General features: G+C 48.5%; 1 protein-coding gene and 1 long non-coding RNA gene across 2 annotated transcripts; both read left to right on the plus strand.

Annotated features, from left to right (window-relative positions):
* Window positions 1–3458: 3458 nt before the first annotated feature.
* LOC123125543 (uncharacterized) lies at window positions 3459–4212 on the plus strand. The gene has a single exon (XM_044546014.1). It carries the CDS (start codon window positions 3557–3559, stop codon window positions 3968–3970), a length of 414 nt encoding a protein of 137 aa, XP_044401949.1. The 5' UTR covers window positions 3459–3556; the 3' UTR covers window positions 3971–4212.
* Window positions 4213–14926: 10714 nt separating this feature from the next.
* Window positions 14927–16551, plus strand: LOC123125544 (uncharacterized). Its single transcript, XR_006461433.1, has 3 exons — window positions 14927–15067; window positions 15891–16017; window positions 16433–16551. It is a non-coding gene; the product is annotated as an uncharacterized lncRNA (long non-coding RNA).
* The last annotated feature ends 2811 nt before the right edge of the window (window positions 16552–19362 follow it).

Below are 19362 nucleotides of genomic sequence, written 5' to 3' on the forward strand. Positions count from 1 at the left end.
ACTCCGGTAAAATACCCGAATCACTCGAAACCATTCCGACGTCCGTATATAACCTTCCAATATATCAATCTTTACCTCTTGACCATTTCGAGACTCCTCGTCATGTCCGTGATCTCATCCGGGACTCCGAACAAATTTCGGTCACCAAAACACACAACTCATAATACAAATCGTCATCGAACGTTAAGCGTGCGGACCCTACGGGTTCGAGAACTATGTAGACATGACCGAGACACATCTCCGGTCAATAACCAATAGCGGAACCTGGATGCTCATATTGGTTCCTACATATTCTACGAAGATCTTTATCGGTCAAACCGCATAATAACATACGTCATTCCCTTTGTCATCGGTATGTTACTTGCCCGAGATTCGGTCGTCGGTATCATCATACCTAGTTCAATCTCGTTATCAGCAAGTCTCTTTACTCGTTCCGTAATGTATCATCCCGCAACTAACTCATTAGTCACATTGTTTGCAAGGCTTATAGTGATGTGCATTACCGAGAGGGCCCAGAGATACCTCTTCGTTACTCGGAGTGACAAATCTTAATCTCAATCTATGCCAACCCAACAAACACCTTTGGAGACACATGTAGCGCATCTTTATAATCACCCAGTTACATTGTGATGTTTGATAGCACACAAGGTGTTCCTCCGATATTCGGGAGTTGCATAATCTCATAGTCAGAGGAATATGTATAAGTCATAAAGAAAGCAATAGCAATAAAACTAAACGATTATTATGCTAAGCTAACGGATGGGTCTTGTCCATCACATCGTTCTCTAATGATGAGATCCCGTTCATCAAATGACAACACATGTCTATGGTCAGGAAACATAACCATCTTTGATCAACGAGCTAGTCAAGTAGAGGCATACTAGGGACACTCTGTTTTGTCTATGTATTCACACATGTACTAAGTTTCCGGTTAATACAATTCTAGCATGAATAATAAATATTTATCATGATATAAGGAAATATAAAATAACAACTTTATTATTGCCTCTAGGGCATATTTCCTTCATTACCAACCAGCTTACTGTAGCAAAGCAGACTTTTTCCACTATTTCTTTCTCTTTTTTGCTGATAGTTTTTGTTTCTTTTCCATTTTCATTTTTTCAAAAAAAATTAAAAAATTGCGTTTTCAAATTTTGTTCATAAATTATAACATTCGCATTCTAAAAAATTGTATAAACATTGAACAGACACAATTGTAAGAAAAACTACAAACATTGAAATACAAATATTCATAAAATACAAAGCTTCATCTCATAGCATGTTGTTTTTCGACATCCTTGAAATGACCCTATTTTTTTCCAGTGGCTTGTATGACCAAGTTATGGCACCATGCCAAGTTGCTTTGCTTTTCGACAAATTTTGTATTTTCTGGAGTTTTCTCGGTAAAAAATGGTCGATAAATGGCGGGACGTGTCGCAACTTGCATATGGTGTAGGAAATCATTCAAACCTGGCGTAAATGACTACCATTGGCACGCCTACCTGCTTACGGAAGTTTGGGTCAGTCTTGAGATTTCCAAAAATACCATGTTCGACGGAGACTGTTCGGTTAGGCCAGAAGAGTCCGTTTGGGAGTAGCCCACTTCTCAACATCTCTTAAATGGTCTCAGTTTTTTTCATGTCCTTGTATGATCAATTTAAGGCACCATGTCAAGTGGTTTGGGGTTTCAACAAGTTTTGCATTTTTTGGAACATGAATTGAGAAAAAATTCATGTTTGTAATTTTTTTTAAGGATTTGAGAAAGTTCATCGATTTTGAAAATAGTGCATCAATTTTGGCAAAAAAAATTCATCTACTTTGAAAATATGCGTTCATTTTGAAAAAAACTTCATCAATTTTCAGAAAAAGGAACAACAATTTTGGAAAAAAAAATCATCTATTTTGAAAAAACGTTCATCAATATTTTTTATGAATTTTAAAAAAGTTATTGATTTAGGAAAATGTTCACCAAGTTTGAAAAAATGTTCGCAAATTTTGTTAAAAGTCCATTCTTTCATAAAACCGAAATTGGAAAAAGTTTGCACATTGCAAGAGAAAAGGGAAAATAAAAAATGAACAAAAAAGAAAGGAAAACGAAAAATATGAAATAGAGAAGGAAAATAAATCTGGGACAAAACCGTTAAAAACGAGAAAAAAAGAGCAAGAAAAAAGAAAGAAGGAAAGAAGTAAAGAAGAAAATTGGAAAAAAGAAAAGCGGATAGAAGAAAAGAATAAGAAAGACACTTGCAAGCACGTGAAGTGGTGGTGGCAAGTTGGTTAGTGCGTCGCATTTTGAACCAGAAGTTCCTGTCTTGAATCTTGGCACACTCATATTTTTTGCGATTTAAAGAGATGGTTGGGACGGCCCAGCGCGCAAGTGTACGGCCTATACATATACATCGAATTGATATTCTAAAAAGAAAAACATACACAGCAAAATATGACCATCATGCCCTTTATTACGAAGAGGTATGGGCTAATCTGAGTCGTTCTTGTGTTTAGGGGGGTCTACCGAAGTAGACGTGAAATCTTAAACCGCAGAACCTATCAACTATAATTGTAGAACCAGTCCAACAAAATATAGATGAATGCGTAGAATCACATGACAAAATCGTAATTCTGACAATCTTGATCTCGGCTAAGCTCCTCCTCATCTCCACCACCATCGGGGCGGAAAATATAAATCCGTGGAGAGTGCGCACAGCTGCGTACACAAAATAATCGGCTGATGAAGCCCAACAATGTTTAGTTGACTATAAGTACTCCCTCTGTTCCAAATTATTCGTCGTGGTTTTAGTTCATGAACTAAAACCACGACGAGTAATTTGGAACGGAGGGAGTAATAGCAAAACGTGCTTATCTAGGGCAGAGATAAATTCCTCGGCGCAGCACATTAGTTAGGTTCCACTTGCACATTGGCAGAAGCAAGGGGCGTTCCACTTGCACGTAGGGAGCCAGCTGGTGCCGATCTTTGCCTGTGATCTAGGGCAGAGATAAATTCCTCCGCGCAGCACCTCTGACTTGGAAGTGATCAAGATCAATCTATACATGATACATCATCGAAGTCATGAAATAGCAATCAAAGACGGCCTATTCAAAGACTAAAGCGCGCGGATATTTGATCATTAGTCCTCGACAAATTAAATTAGACGAAGCAGCTGGCTGGACGAAATGTTCTTCTCATGTTCCCTTCCCATCAGGGAAAATTAAACCAGGCGAGGAACAAGTAGTGCACCAGCATACGTAGAACCCTGATGGAAATAGGAGTAGCTAGAGCGTAAACAGGCAACGCAGCATGCCACACCTGGCCGGCCGGTGAGCAGGGGTACGTGAGTCCATGTGACAATACACAAATTGTCCAGGTCGCCATGACAAAGAGAGCTAAGGTGCCCTGGGCCTCCCAAACGATATATAAATGGACCTACCGATGCACACACAACACAAAGCACAGCACGAAAAGCACAAGAGAACCTGATTCTTCTTCTTCTTCTTCTTCCAGAGATTAACCAGTCCAAGAACCCACCGTGGTTAACTACCGATCTATTCCAAACTAGACATGGAGGCGGTGGAGCCGTTGGCGGTGGTGAGCTGCGAGTGCTGCGGCATGGAGGAGGAGTGCACCGGCGAGTACATCGTCGGCGTGAGGGCCTACTTCGGGGGCCGGTGGCTGTGCGGGCTGTGCTCCGAGTCCGTCAAGTATGAGGCCGGCCGCAGCAAGCGCGCGGCGGTGATGGGCGTGGAGGAGGCCGTGCGGGCGCACATGGCCTTCTGCCGCATGCTCAGGCGCGGCGGCCCCGCGGAGCGCGTCGCCGAGGGCATGTGCCAGATGCTTAGGCGGCACACCGCGTCCGGGAAGTGCCGGGTCGCCATCTCATCGTCCTCGTCGAGGCGGATGACGCTGGCGCCGGCTGCGTCAGCGTCTGGACCGCACCACCGCGCGTCGGTGGCGCCGCTGTCGATCGGTCTCTGAATATCTGGTCGGTCCGACGTGCAGGCTGGCGGCGGCGACCGGCCGCCTGAGTTGATGCCTGGTTCTTTATTTTCATCGAGTGCATGCTTCGGACGTACGTCTTCCTCATCGCCTCAGAGCACAAGCTAGCTAAGCTATATAGTATAATCTTGTTGAATAGATTACGGAAGCTAAGCACAAGTGTTGGATTTCATTTCTACGTGTAAGTTTTGGTCGGTTGATCCGATGAAACTTAATTATGGTACGAGGTTTAATTTGTGTATATACGAAGTTAAATCCAGTTCAATTAATCATCACCTGAGGATCTTGATGAAGAAACCTATAGGCCGGCTTCTGCCGAGCTGTTCTTGGCAACCAATCATATATCCATCGGTGCAATCGATCTGCTGTGCAATTGTTTATTCCTCGTCGCGTTTTCCTATTGGTGAGAATGATCTTGCTCCTGTTCTCGGGATGATTTCTTTGTGCACCTCATCAGTTTTCTACCGTACAGTAAAAACTGCTCCGGGCGCTAACATTTTTAATTTTTGCCGCCGGACAACTCCAGCAGAAGCTGTAAAATAGTGCGCGCGAAAAAAAGGTTGGGCGCGCGCTAAAAAATGCTATCACATGTTGCAAATTTGAGGCGCCGGATTGCGCGCGCTTCACAATTTACACTGCATTTTTTTTTGGGCGCGTGTTTTCGGCGTCTAGTAAAGCAATGTTGGGTCCGGCGCGTTAAAAATGCTACAGTGGCGCGCTAAAACTATTTTAGAGCACGAAACTTTTGTGCGCCTGTTGGAGATGCTCACATGAGAGGGTGATGCTGGTGCTCGATAGTGGAGAATTTTGTTTAGATTATTAATGGAAGAAAGTTTCTCCCGTGGAAAATGTGAGTCACCCAAGAATTGTGTACACTGCAAGTTTGTCTGATAGACGTACGCCCTAAATACAAAAGTTATGGCATGCATCTTAGGTCTTAGCTTGACCCTTGTTGGCTACGAATGGACGCGCTTAGGAAGGAGGTGTTGTCTGGCGCCGTGGTGGCGTCGACAGCAGGTCTGGCAAGGTCGATGCCTCAGTATCTGCTCTGAAGATGAGTCGATGGAAGACGGTGGCGACGACATATGAGACTGCGTCGGACCGGTTTGTGCCTTACACCTAGTATGTAGCTTGGTTGGGGCATCCGGCTTTAGATGTTAGGCTTAGCTGACAGGTCTGGGTATTCGGCACACTTCATTAATGAATAGGAGTAGCGACAGATGTTGACAAGATGACGGCTTCAGCCATATTGATGTATTACTTTATAAGGTTTTTGTGAACAATTAATAACGTGGTTGCATGCATCTCCCAGATGCAAAGACCGGGGTCATCCTCCTTTTCAGAAGAAAAAAAATTGTTGGCTACCAAGCTAACTACATTTCTGAGAGCTGCCAATTGAACTACTTTTTTTGTTATTGATGTCAATCTAAGTACTTAGCTTCCTTTTTGTGTCCCAGAGAAAGTGTGCACACTGCACACACGTACGTGTACACAAAAGCTTTTTGATCGATGGCTCTACCAAACACGACGTCCAAGTTCCAAGATGCTCGAGTTGCTTTATATTAGATGATGATATGTACACGCACACGTACACGGCGCAGATCGATCGAGCAAAATCATGACACACTGCACATTTTGTGGACTAAACAAAAAGCCGAATTCGAGATCGATCAATATATATTCTTCCTTCAGAGCAAAGTAATCAATCATGGATCGATCTCCACTCCATCGAGTCATGCATGCTTTGCTCGATCAACAACTACTCCAGTCAAAAGGAGGAGCTCAGCCGCTTGCCTCAGAGACAGCGACACTTCAAAATCTCATGTATAGTAATATCACCGTTACAATTGCCGTTGAAAATTGCAGAAGCTTCCCAAGATGATCAACCGAACAAAAAGAAGATTACTCACCAGGAGTCGGGCGATGGCCACTTCCAAACAGCCTGGGAGAGAAAACAAAGAATGGGGACGTATAGAAATCGTGCCGACATTTACTTGGCCGGCGTCACCCGCCAGAGGAAACAAAAACCTACGGTTCGGTGGATCGAGCTCGGACAGCGACGGGGGTATATACTGCTCCTGCAACGAGCACCCGGCGCTCCCTCGTTCGTTTGCTAAGAGCATCTTCATTCGCGCCCCAAACAGGGCCCCCAGGGCAAGTTTTTTCACGTCGGCGCCGAAAAAACCCCCAAGTCGCGTCCTCAGGATGTCGAATTCCGCCGGCTCGGCCCATATTTTGGCCCGGCGATCCGAGGCCGAACCCAGTGCACTGAGGGCGCTCAGGGGCTCCGGCGGAAGAAAAAACCGCGCCTGGGCCATCACTATGCACTGGGTTCGCCGCGGCAGCCTCCCACCCGCTCCTGGGCGAGCTTTCAGGCGCTCCGGCCATGCAGGGCGGGGATACCGGCGGTTGCGCGCCTACCACGCCCGCCAGGTGTTCGGCGATGGACTCGAACGACTAGGAGGCGTTCGCGGCGCTGCTGGAGGAGGAAGCCGATGTCGACGCCCATGACGAAGAGCACCTCATGGTCCTCGCCGCTCTGGCCGGCCTGTTCGCAAGCAATGCAAAGCCGCGGCGAGGTGGCTCGGCGCCAGGCCGGCTGAAGGCAAAGCAGAGGCATCGACTGGAAGGCTATTGCTTGCTCTTCGCCGACGCTCCAATCTCGAGCGGGCATTTGGTGTGCTCCAATCTCGATTTGCTGTTGTCCGATACCCCGCTCAGACCTGGTCGAAAGATCCAATGTGGGAGGTCATGACTTGTTGTGTCATCTTGCACAACATGATCATTGAGAGCAAGCAGGAAGAGCCAGTGTTTGACACTGAACCATATTACAGGCAAGATCCTCTTGCCCAAGTTGATCACCAGCTACCAGCGACCTGGATTGCCTTCCTCAATATGCGTCAGGAGATCCGAGACCCACAGATGCATCAACAACTGCAGTACGATCTGGTGGAGCACCTATGGAGGCTCAAGGGCAACGCCTAGCTCGACGTGTGATGAAATATGAGTTTTTATTTGTCGAACTATTTGATTTGTATTGATTTGTTGAACTATTTGATTTGTATTAAATTTCTGTGATGAACTATGTGATAAAAATTAGCTTCTGTTGAATTTGTGCCGAAGCACGCCCAATATGGGCCGAAATTGCTACAATTTGCGCCAAAAGTGGGCCAAGTTACTCCGAAAGTGGGCCGAAATCATCGCCTGGGGGCGACCTTGGGGGCGGCTGGGAACCTGAGCCCCCCATGCACTTCGCTGGACCCGGAGGCCGCAAGGGGAGAGCCGGAAACCACCCACGCGCTGTCGCCGCCGCCGAAGAAGAGCTTGGGTATGAAGAAGACCCACCCACGCGTCCAGAGTCCTTCTTCCAACTGCTCCAATGGTGTCCGTGGTGGCCACCACCTCTCCGGCAACGGCACGCCACCCTCCAGCCGCACCTACCGGAGGCAAAAAAGGCTTGAAAGCCGACGGCGGCGGCGTGGTGCTCGCGAAGAAGAAGATGACGAAGGCCAAAGCGGCGCCTCATCCTTGGCCGACGCCTCGTGGTGCACTTGAGGAGGAGAGGATTCGTGATGCCAAGAAGGCTGAAGAACGTGCTACCATGTTCATGAATCCAGACACAATGGATGAAACCGCAAGAAAGTATTGGGAGCTCACTCGTGGAGAGATCTTGGAAGCCTCTCTTCGGAATGTTGGTGGTGGCCGAGGGGGTGGTGTTGATGGTGGTGGCCGAGGAGGTGGTGTTGATTGTGGTGGTCGGGGAGGTGGTGGAGGCGATGATGTTGGTGCTGGTTGCCGAGAGGATGACGGTGTTGATGTTGGTGGCGGTGACCGAGAGGATGATGAAGTTAATTTCTTCGCCAATGACATCGTTTGAGTGGTGGTGGTGCATGTCAAACGTTGGCTCAATCCACAACATATACATGCTATGTCTGTGGTGATTTCGAATCAAACATTGTGTTCGACGTGATGTCTTTTGGGTGAACTTCGCATGTTTTACTTTGAAAAACGGGATGATGAAACTTTATGTTATTACGGTTATGCTATGAATGTTTTAATTTGAATGTTTTTTATGTATTGTGTATTGTTTGAAGTTGGTGCGGCTAAGACACAAAATCGAGACAATTTTATTTTTAATCCATTAACTTTTAGGTGATCGGCTAGGTGCGGCCACCGCTAATGGAGTAAAATTTTAGTCCACTAACTTTACTCCGCCGTTTACTCCCTTAAGTTTCAGGGGATCGGTTAGAGTTGCCCGGAGGATTTTTCAGCCACAACAAAACCATACTGATGATCATTTACTCTCTGTAATAAAAGGGGTAGCAGAAAATGGCGGTTAGTGGGAGCGAACCATTTGAGCAACATAACATGCCGGGAGACTAGGCTTCCTGTTTTTTCAATGCCGCTACTCAACTTTGTACAGTACAACTTTTTTTGATCAACAGGGCCTCGCCCCCGGTTCCATTCTCAAAGAAAACAAAACCAAAACCAAGAAAATTGATCTGTCACACTAGTGGTGACCTTAGTTTTCTAAGAAGCAGATCCCTAAACAGACACCCCTACACGTGTCTGCTTGAGGCCTTGTTCGGTTTCATAAGATTTCAAAGCGTTTGAAGGGGATTGGAAAGGATTAAATCCTCAACAAGTGAAAATCCACCTCAAACCCCTTCAACCCCCAAGTGGTGGGGATTAACCGAACAAGCCCTGAAGGGTTTTGCCCACTTGTTCAGATTTCTCACTATCAGGTGCCAGACCTGTTTCACACTGATTCAGGCGTTACTACCAACACAAGAGAATGTATAAAATTTCATAGCCCCCGCAGGACCGTGGAAGAGACTATCTTCAAAAGACAAAAAAAAAACTCTTGTTAGCCAGTGTGTACAATATTTTTTTTAGATTTAGGGCATCTCCAAATCGGACCCTCAAACTGCCGCAACCTTCTGGACTGCATGATCCGGACGTGTTATGCCATCCAACATGGGCCTGTATCGGTCCGCCGAGTGGTCTGAACGTACTTTTTTTTGGCAAACCCGAGACAAAGTGGGGGAGGGGGTTTGCGGGAGTCCAGACAGTAGCCACATAGGACTCCGACACCCCCGGCCCACCCAAAACCCCTCCCAGACCCCGTGCCTCATCCTCCCATTTTCTCTCCTTCCATTTTCTCTCTTGCCTTCGCCGCCGCTGAGGGAGTCCTGGATTTGGGGGTCCTCGGGTGTCCAGTCTATTCAATATGGGCCGGACTGATGGGCCGTAAAGGATGAAAGCAGAAGACTTTCCCCCGTGTCCGGGTAGGACTCCTGTATGCGTGGATTGCAAGTTTGGTGTCCGGATATGTTATTTCCTCCCCTTACAAACCGACTATGTAAAACCCTAGGCCCCTCCGGTGTGTATATAAACCGGAGGGTTTAGTCCGTAGAGGCTATCAGAATTCTCATAGGCTAGACAACTACGGTTTAGCCATTACGATCTCGAGGTAGATCAACTCTTGTAACCCCTATACTCATCGAATATAATCAAGCAGGACGCAGGGTTTTACCTCCTTTAAGAGGGCCAGAACCTGGGTAAACATTGTGTCCCCATCGTCCCTTGTTACCACTAATCCTCAGACGCACAGTACGGGACCCCCTACCCGAGATCTGCCGGTTTTGACACCGACATTGGTGCTTTCATTGAGAGTTCCATTGTGTTGTCGACAAAAGGATCAATGGCTCGCCTTGTCATCAATAATGATATCACTTTTGGAAGGAACCTAACTTCAGGACAGGTCCTCCAGCTTGGCGGTTTCACCATGGGCGCCCGCACGGCCGTCAAGCCGACGACGGCCCCCACGATCGCCAAACATCACCTCCGCATCGGCCTCGAATACTCCGAAAAGATGGATCCGGCGGATGTCTCGTCCTTGAACGAGCTGCTAGATCGCATCGCCGCCCTGGGGCTTGCAACAGATTATGATCAGATCGGGCTCAAACCCGATCAGAGGGAAATCAATTCCCCGTCGATCACCCATCTGGTAGCGGTCGTCGAGGAACAAGCCGAAAACACTTCTTCCCCTAAGCTAAAGACCACCTATGTTTGGATCTCCGAGCCGGACACCCTCCCTCAGGATGAGACTTCATGTCCTCCGAGCTCAGGGTCGGACATAGGGCCCGGAAAGCACTTGGATCTTCCTCGACCCGAACTGGTGACCTCGGAGAATTTTCAAGCTCCGGATTCAATCTTGGGTCAGGATTCGGGTTTTAACCCACCCACCCGCCACAATCAATACTCTCCAAGTAATTCAGGCCCTCCAGACATATGTGACCTAATGTATGTACGGCAGCAACCTCAGGAAATGGTCCATCACTTCTGGGCCAGATTCCTCCTTGTTAAAAACAAGATTAAAGATTGCTGCGACGACGATGCAATTCCGGTTTTTTATCGTAATTCTACGGACGAGGGAATTCTGAACGCCCTCAGCCGCCGTCGCATACAAGACTTTATGGAATTATCACACGTAGTACAAAAATACTGCCGCGATGGAAAGCACATGGAAGGCCGAGAAAGCCCGGTTGGAACCGCTGCCCTTAAGCAGTCCACCACACGGGCAAAATGGATACACCCTTACGAGGCATCCGATCATAAGCCCGTCGGCAAGAAAAACAAACCCTTTATGGGATACAGGATAGTTCTTGATGAACTTCTCGACAAACCCTGTCAGATACATGCGACGCCGAGCACCGAACCAACTCACAGCCTTCGGGCATGTTGGGTACTCCGGCAAGTGGCTAAAAGCGGCGAGGCTATCCTCACCAATGCTACCCCAGAGAAGCATTCTCCGGAGGATAACGATCTTAACGTCTTTACGGTCTTTGAGACTTTCTCTTCAAATCATCAGCGCAAAAGGGCGGTTCACGACCTCACCGAAATCAACCGAGTAACCGCAATGAGCCCCTGGAATGACGTGGCAATAACTTTCACCGCGGACGATGAACCAAGGGCCCGATCAGTCCGAGCACCAGCCGCCTTGGTCTTATACCCAATTGTAGATGGCTTTCGACTCACCAAAGTGCTCATGGACGGCGGCAACGGACTTAACCTCATCTACGAGGACACGCTCGACAAAATGTAAATTCACAAGGCCCGCATTGAGCAAAGCAGTACCACCTTTCGAGGCATCATCCCCAGTCGAGAAGCACGATGTTCGGGGAAAATCAAACTTGATGTAGTATTCGGCACGCCTGAGAATTACAGGTCCGAAGAGTTGCTCTTCCACGTGGCCCCCTTCAACAGCGGATATCACGCCCTTTTGGGGCGGGACGCCTTCTCATGCTTCCAAGCCATACCCCATTACGGGTACATGAAGCTTAAAATGTCGGGGCCCAGCGGAGTAATCACTATCACAAGTGATCTGGATATAGCACTCCGCGCCGAAAACAAAACCGCATCCTTGGCCCTCGAGGCACTATCCGAAGCCCTCGCGGCCGAAGAACTAACCACCCCGCAATCCAGGGTGGGTAAAGATGATGTGATCCTCGATAAGAGGCCCAAGTCTACCTCTTTCAAACCAGCAGATGAAATAGTTAAATTTCAAGTGCACCCGACGGATCCTAATAAAACAGTGTCGAACGGAGCACAGCTGGATCCGACGGTCGATGCCGCCCTACGAGCGTTCCTGTGTGAAAATTGGGATATATTTGCCTGGCACCCTTCGGACATGCCCGGAATCCCACGTAGACTGGCCGAACATAGCCTCAACATAATCAAGGGGTTCAAACCAGTCAAGCAAACGGTACGGCGATTTTCCGAACCCAAACGACAACCTATGCGGGAGGAGCTAGCTAAGTTACTCGAGGCTGGGTTCATCAGAGAAATCAAACACCCGGATTGGCTAGCCAACTTGGTCATGGTGCCAAAGAAAGATAAATCCTGGCGCCTTTGTGTCGATTTCAAAGACCTTAATAAGGCTTGCCCCAAGGACCCTTTCCCGTTGCCCCGCATTGACCAGATTATTGACGCAATCGCGGGACACGACTCATTGTGTTTCCTCGATGCTTACTCCGGATACCATCAGATTAAGATGAAGGAGTCCGACCAGGCCGCAACGACGTTCGTTACCCCGTGGGGGCCTTTTTGTTTCAACACTATGCCTTTTGGGCTTAAAAACACCGGCGCCACTTACCAACGCATGATTCAAACATGTTTGGAAACACAAATCGGCAAGATAGTGGAAGCATATGTGGATGACGTGGTCATCAAGACTAAACACGCCGAATCATTGGTGGACGATCTCCGCCTCACATTTGACAACCTCCGAACATATGACATAAGGCTTAATCCGGAAAAATGTGTTTTCGGTGTTCCAGCCGGAAAGCTGCTGGGGTTCATTGTCTCCAATAGAGGAATCGAAGCGAACCCAGTCAAAATCCGAGCCCTGTCACAATTGTTCATACCAACGGACTTAAAGCAGGTCCAAAAACTAGAGGGTGTGTGGCAGCTCTGAGCCGCTTCATCTCCAGATTAGGAGAAAAAGCATTACCTCTTTATAGACTGCTCAGATGCACCGACCATTTCGAATGGACGGACGCGGCTACAGCCGGATTGGAAGAAATAAAAACCTTATTAGCAGGCAACCCAATCCTAGCCGCCCCAAGTGTCGGTGAACCTATGTTGCTCTATATATCGGCAACTCACCAGGTAGTGAGCACCGTACTCATCGTCGAGCGAGAGGAAGAGGGACATAAATTCCCCACCAAAAAACCAGTATACTATGTATCGGCGGTCCTTACACCATGCAAATCCCGATACCCTCACTATCAAAAGATAGCTACGCGGTCTTTATGGCATCCCACAAACTACGAAACCGTTTTCAAGAGTGTTCGATCACGGTGGCATCCAAAGTACCACTTAATGACATTATAAATAATAGGGATGCCACCGGCCGCATAGCTAAATGGGCCATCAAGCTCTTACCATTCAAAATCACATACAAGTCGCGCCGAGCTATTAAATCTCAGGTGCTGGCCGACTTCGTCGCCAAGTGGACGGAAGCGGAGCTCCCTAAAGAGTACAGTTCATATTCCAACTAGATCATGTACTTCGATGGCTCTAAAATGTTAGCCGGACTGGGGGATGTGTCATATTGACATCCCCCACGGGGTACACAGTCCGCTACGTGCTGCAGATAATGTATACAGACTCCAATAACGCAGCCGAATACGAGGCACTTCTACACGGTCTCCGAATGGCCTCTCGATAGGCATACAATGCGTCGAGGTGCGCGGTGATTCAAACCTCGCAATATCCCAGATAAATGGAGAGTTCGATGCAAAAGATTCCAAAATGGCGGCATATCGAAACGTCGTATTAAAAATTTCAGCTCTAATGCGCTTCGGCTCGTGATCTATTTGACTTTTCCTTCGAATGCCTTCATTGCAACAAACAAATCTACATGAAGTGATTGTTCCATCAATTCTGCTTCTGATGGTATTTCTTTTCCTCACATCAAAGCCTATGTGACCTCCATATTGCACCCAGAACTCCCAAGCCTCATCCGAATTTCTGAACCGCATACCAACTTCAGGTATCCTGTTGCCAATCGATCCCATCGCACAACGCACAATTCTGCCAAATTCCACAGTGTATACTCAAAATAGAAGTACAATACTCGCTGCAAGTCTCCATATTTATTCAGAAATGTAGTGCTGACTCAAAATAGAAGTAGTTCCTATGTTGAAACCACAAAGCTTAGCAGATTATAGTCTTATCGAGATGCACATAAGTACTTAACTTGCTGCAAGTCTCCATATTTATTCAGAGTGTAGTGCTGACTAATATTTTCAGAGTGTAGTGCTGTAAGTCTCCATATTTATTCAGAGTATAGTTTGTCACTATTAGTATTATATCGGTGACTGGACAACCAATTATATCAAATACCACAGCAGGAGGTACATTATGGTTAGCTCTACCAGTATACAAATACCAATTTCAATTTTGTTGCCTGCATCTGAGTGCACTAATCAGAGACAGCGCGAGGAGCCTGGGCAAAGCTCGTGCATAGCGATGTCAGCTAGCTTTGCCCTAACAAAAATCACTACTAAGCAAGTAATCAGACTAATCTGCAGTGAAGTGTTGCCGGACGAGCCCGGGAGCTGGCTCCGCCTCTGGCACTAATGGAATAAGAGAGAGAGAGAGAGGGGACCTGAGAAGAGGTCGCTGACGATGATGAACGGTCCCCAGCTCGCGGCGGCGCTCGTCCTCGGCTCCCGCGGCGGACGGCGCTCGTCCCCGACCCGCGGCGGCGTTCGGCCCTGGTTCCCGCGGCGGACGGCGCTCGTCCCTGCCTCTCCTCAGTGGCGACGGCTGACGGCGGGCGGCGACGGCGGCGGCGGCCGGCGAAGGCCGCGAGGCGAGGAGACGCCGGCGAATCGCCGCGCCAAAGCCCGCCTTTTCCTTACCTTCCCCGCCAGATTTTTCTGCTGACCCGTGCTCGATTTGGTCTGTATCTGGATGTTGTTTTTGCCTTGGAGTGCTGCTGTCCGTTGGATTCTGGCTGGGCGGTGGATGGAAGGCCGCGAGGCACACGCTGACATGCCGTTTGCATGTCACCTGATCTGCGTCCGTGGCCGGTCGGGCGGTCGGCGGTCATCCTCACATCCTGTTGGAGGCTTGGAGCTCTCGCCTCTGACTCGAGGTCTGAGCCTCTCGCCTCTTTATGTTGAAAACCGGAGTAGTCCTAGTGTAAATTGAGCTAGCTCTAGTGTTAATGCGTATGTATATTACTGGTTGCTCTTGTTGCGCTGTCAGGTGAAAGCAGTTCTCCTGTAATCCCGAGTTTCAGTCATATGGTTCTGAACTTCTGATATTAGCATATAGGCTTTCTTCTGAACTGGGTGGATGTTGGTTGGCATATAGTATGAGTAGTTCTTATCTTCCTTTTTAAATTCCTTTGAAATGGTGCTCTGTACTGACTAATGATGATACTAGTTATTTGATACTGCTCCTAATGCTCTAGTAGAAGAGGCTGCTGAAGGGCACACTCAAGAACAGGGGACTGCTCCAGAACAAGAAGCATGTGCAAGTCTGGTGTAGACAAACAAGGTAATTACCATGTATATTTTCGACATTTTCATAGTTGTTACAGTATGTGAATTTGCAATGTTTGCATTACACTTAATTGTGAGCTTTGCGCAGAATTTTTTTAGTGGCACCCCCCCCCCCCCCCCCCCCTCCCCCATAGTGTAATCCTAGATCCGCCACTGTACAGAGTGATTTGACATGCCGCCTGAAAAGTACTAGTTGTGAATATTGGATATCTGTAGCATTACATTTTGAACCTAATTTTGGTCTGCTAACTCTAGCTTGCTGTTCCATGTTAATCAGAATGTGGTGAATTTTTGTACTAAAAAACATGTCACTCCTTGAGTGACAGCTTTTATGGGGTGTAGAAAAGAATGACTTTAAAGAAAATGTACTTTGTGGATGTTATATGTCGTGGAACTTTGACCCTGCCATTTTTTTGACATGGTATCTTGGAGTGTCTATTTTGTACATATAATATATTGTACGATTCTACAACTGTTATTAGTAATTCTGTTATAGAGTATCTTGGTGTATTCGAGGGCGGTTTTTGAAATCCTATTGAGAATATTTTTCAAGGAACTCGAGGCGAATGTCTCGTTTTGAAGAAGCAGAAAATGAAGAAGTAAGTTGTCTAACCATTTGATCTGTCTTGGTTTGCTTGACTCTAATTGTGTAGCTTTTGCATCAATTCATTTGGATCCAATGTTGCCTCGTGTAAAGAATAAACCATGTATCTTGCTTCAGTTTTTATTTTTGAACTAGGACAAAATATTCTAAGAGAACTTCCACATTCACTCATGGCAATGTATGATAATAAAGTATGTTGTATCATTGGTTTCAGACATCTGGACGAGAAGAAAAAGAAGTGCAAGGCTGGTAAGGTCGAGACTCATCTTGAATTCCCTGGACGTGAAAAGGTTAAATTTGGTGAAGTTGTCGAAGCTCCACCAAAGTTATCATTCCCAAAGGTGCCTTCTCTACTCAAAACCTTTTATGTTATTAGATTCGGTCGGATTCATATGAAGGGTTGACTGAACTTTTGAAGGACGCCCCATATACTTCAGTGCTTGTATGTTTGTCTTAGATTCTTATGGTCTGATCTCTGCCAATATGAATTTGACTGTTGGCATTTGTTGTTACCAAATAGATCACTTTTCAGCCATTTAGAAATGAGAAGTTGACTTCTTGTAAATGTGAATTTGGTGTACAGGATTTGACAACAAAAAATAATATTATATGATGAATGAATGATATTTTTAACAATCAAAGTGATGTTTGACATTGAGCTTTCTTATTCTTGCAGCACACTGTTAATAGTACTATTTCGTTGAACTGATGCAATTTGCATACTAACAAGTTTTCACTTTCCCGACGTGGGCGCAGAGGTGATCGACGCTGACAAGCGCGGCCCGGTGGCGCTGTGCTCTTCAACCACTCAGAGGCGGACTTCGCCGTGAAGTCCGGAGGCCACGTCGCACAGATGATCGTCCAGGTGATTTCGACGCCGGAGGTCGCCGATGTGGAGGACCTCGACGCCACCGTCCGCGAGAGGGAGGATTCGTGTCTAGCGGCGTCTAAACTCCTAGCCTTGTAGATACATCTAGAGAGGTGGTCTGTTTAGGTTGGTGGCCACTAGGGAAGGTACCCATCGTACGATGATAGTTGTGTGTGTCGATGTTAAATGGAATCTTGACATGGTTATGTGAGTTGGTTTGGTTTGCACTGGACGTATTATCATTCATGAGTACTACATCTAATTTATATTTTTTTTAATTCCCAAATTTTTAGTAGTAGCGTGGGTCAAAAGTGAGGGCTACTAGTAGTTAGGTTAGTAGTAGCGTGGGTTTTAGGTTAGCAGTAGCGCGGGTGCACACGCGCTACTACTAACTTTTCAGCTGTAGCGTGGGGTAAAAAACGCGCTATTACTAAAAATTAGCTGTAGCGTCGTAGCAGTAGCGTGGGAACCCACGCTACTCGTATGCAAAAAACCCACGCTACTGGTAGTGTTTTTCCTAGTAGTCGCTTGTTCCAAGTGGTGTTACGGTGTGCCAGGTCGCACTTTGTATCGTTCAAGTCTGGTACAAGTCCCTCCATTAAATGAACAACCACCTGTTGGGGAACGCAGTAATTTCAAAAATTTCCTACGCACACGCAAGATCATGGTGATGCATAGCAATGAGCGGGAGAGATGTCCACGTACCCTCGTAGACCGTAAGCGGAAGCGTTATGACAACGCGGTTGATGTAGTCGTACGTCTTCACGATCCGACCGATCCAAGTACCGAACGCACGGCACCTCCGAGTTCAGCACACGTTCAGCTCGATGACGTCCCTCGTACTCTTGATCCAGTTGAGGCCGAGGGAGAGTTCCGTCAGCACGACGGCGTGGTGACGGTGATGATGAAGTTACCGACGCAGGGCTTCGCCTAAGCACTACGACGATATGACCGAGGTGTGTAACTGTGGAGGGGGGCACCGCACGCGGCTAAGAAATCAACTTGTGTGTCTATGGGGTGCCCCTGGCCACGTATATAAAGGATGGAGGGAGGAGGAGGCCGACCCTCATAGGGCGAGCCCAAAGTGTGGAGTCCTACTAGGACTCCCTAGTCCTAGTAGGATTCCACCTCCCACATGGAATAGGAAAAGGGGAAGGGAGAAGGAGAAGGAAGGAAGGGGGTGCCCCCTTTCCCTAGTCCAATTCGAACATGTCCATGGCGAAGGGGCGCGACCACCCTTGAAGCCTCTCTCTCTATCGTGGTGGGCGCACGGCAGATGCCAAGGGATGGCTAAAGAGAGGAGGAGGCTCGAGGGCGCTGGTGGGCTCTAGAGGCGAGGTTGGCATGAGCGGGCGCGGGACGCCGGACATACCCAGGTTCGGGGCTCTCCGGAGAGATAATACCCCTAGTCCTGCCGAGTGTAGTTGGATGATCGATAGTACAATGTTGCTCCTGGAGCTGTATGAAGGAGGAAGGAAGCTGGCCAAGGCTTGGGCTGCTCCTTCTCTCCGGTGTTGCTGTTTCGTGGCTAGTTCTCCTGCTTCGCCCCCCGAATGATCGTGGGCTCCCGGGGGTTTTATAGTCCAACCCCTCGGGGGTACAATGATAATGTTATAAGTCGGTGGGTCCGTGTAGTCGGTGTCCGGGGACCCGGGCTGGGCCCCGCTGAGGGCTTGTGGTTCGCCGGGTTCCCCTAGGTGCCGGCCCCGCCAGCCTAGGGGGACTGTGCGCCGTCTTGTCGATCGTCAGGGCGTGGCCGAGTCGAGCCGCGTACAGTGCTCTCCGTCAGGTTGCCGCTTGCTGTCGTCAGCGGTGAGGGTGGGGGCACTGTTGCCATGCCGGCCCTGGTCAGCGGGTAGGTGAGGGGCACTGTTGCCACGTTCCTGCTGACCAGAGGCATGGGCGGGGCACTGTTGCCTCGGTCATCGTTGATTGAAGTCTTGTCCCCGTCATACGGCCTGGATGGGACGGGAGTTGACTCGCGGCTGGATTGCGTAGCACGCCATGGGTGGCGCTGGCTTGGTGAGGAGGCCTTGGCCATGCCGGGTTCGGCTGTCTTGCGCCAGTTGTTGGTGCCGAGTCGAGGTGTCTTGCCGGGTCGGCTAGTCTGGCCGGCTTGGGGGGCTTGGCCGGGTCGAGCGACTCGGCCAAGCGCGCGCCGGTATTGAGGGGCGGTGCCAGCCCCGTTGTTTTTTGAAGAGGATCCGGGTTCCGTTGCCTGCCCGGGGTCCATCCCCCCGACAGTAGTCCCCGAAGCTGTGAAGGTCCGCCGTCTTCGGATGAGTGGGCCTTCGCAGTTTCCCCCTTAAGCAAGGTGGATTCTGCGAGCGCCAGGTCCGGCAACACCCACTGTGTGCCGGTTTTCTCGGAAACCGGATCGCGGCGTCTCGGTCGTGGCGGGGACCGAGCGACCTGGAGCGCGCCGTCCTGGTAAGTCTTCTTGCAATTTTCTTCTTTGTGGGGGCGCGCCAGCGCACCCACTGGGTGTAGCCCCCGAGGTTCGGGCCAACTACGTAGTAGTTGGGTCGAATCTTTAGAGTGTTGGCCTTGTTCTGATTTCTGCTTTCTTCACCATCTCGACGCCTTCCGGGTCGCCGCCTACAATCGTCTGCTGGGCAAGCACCGGGAGCTCGTGGAGCGGCTTGCCGCCAAGGAGGAGGAGCTCCGCGTCGCCGCAGGTATCCTTGTGCTCTTTTCTAGTGGGGGGGGGCGCGCTAGCGCACCCACTGGGTGTAGCCCCCGAGATTCGGGCCAACTGTGTAATAGTTGGGCCAAATCTTAAGTCTTGCTTTTTTCTTCTGCTGAGTCCTTTTTTCGC

The sequence above is a fragment of the Triticum aestivum genome, chromosome 5D, assembly GCF_018294505.1.
Source record: "Triticum aestivum cultivar Chinese Spring chromosome 5D, IWGSC CS RefSeq v2.1, whole genome shotgun sequence".
Lineage (NCBI taxonomy): Eukaryota > Viridiplantae > Streptophyta > Magnoliopsida > Poales > Poaceae > Triticum > Triticum aestivum.

What these genes read in the sequence shown, in the direction of transcription:
- LOC123125543 (XM_044546014.1), top strand. Translation starts at nt 3,557, where the DNA reads ATGGAGGCGGTGGAGCCGTTGGCGGTGGTGAGCTGCGAGTGCTGCGGC.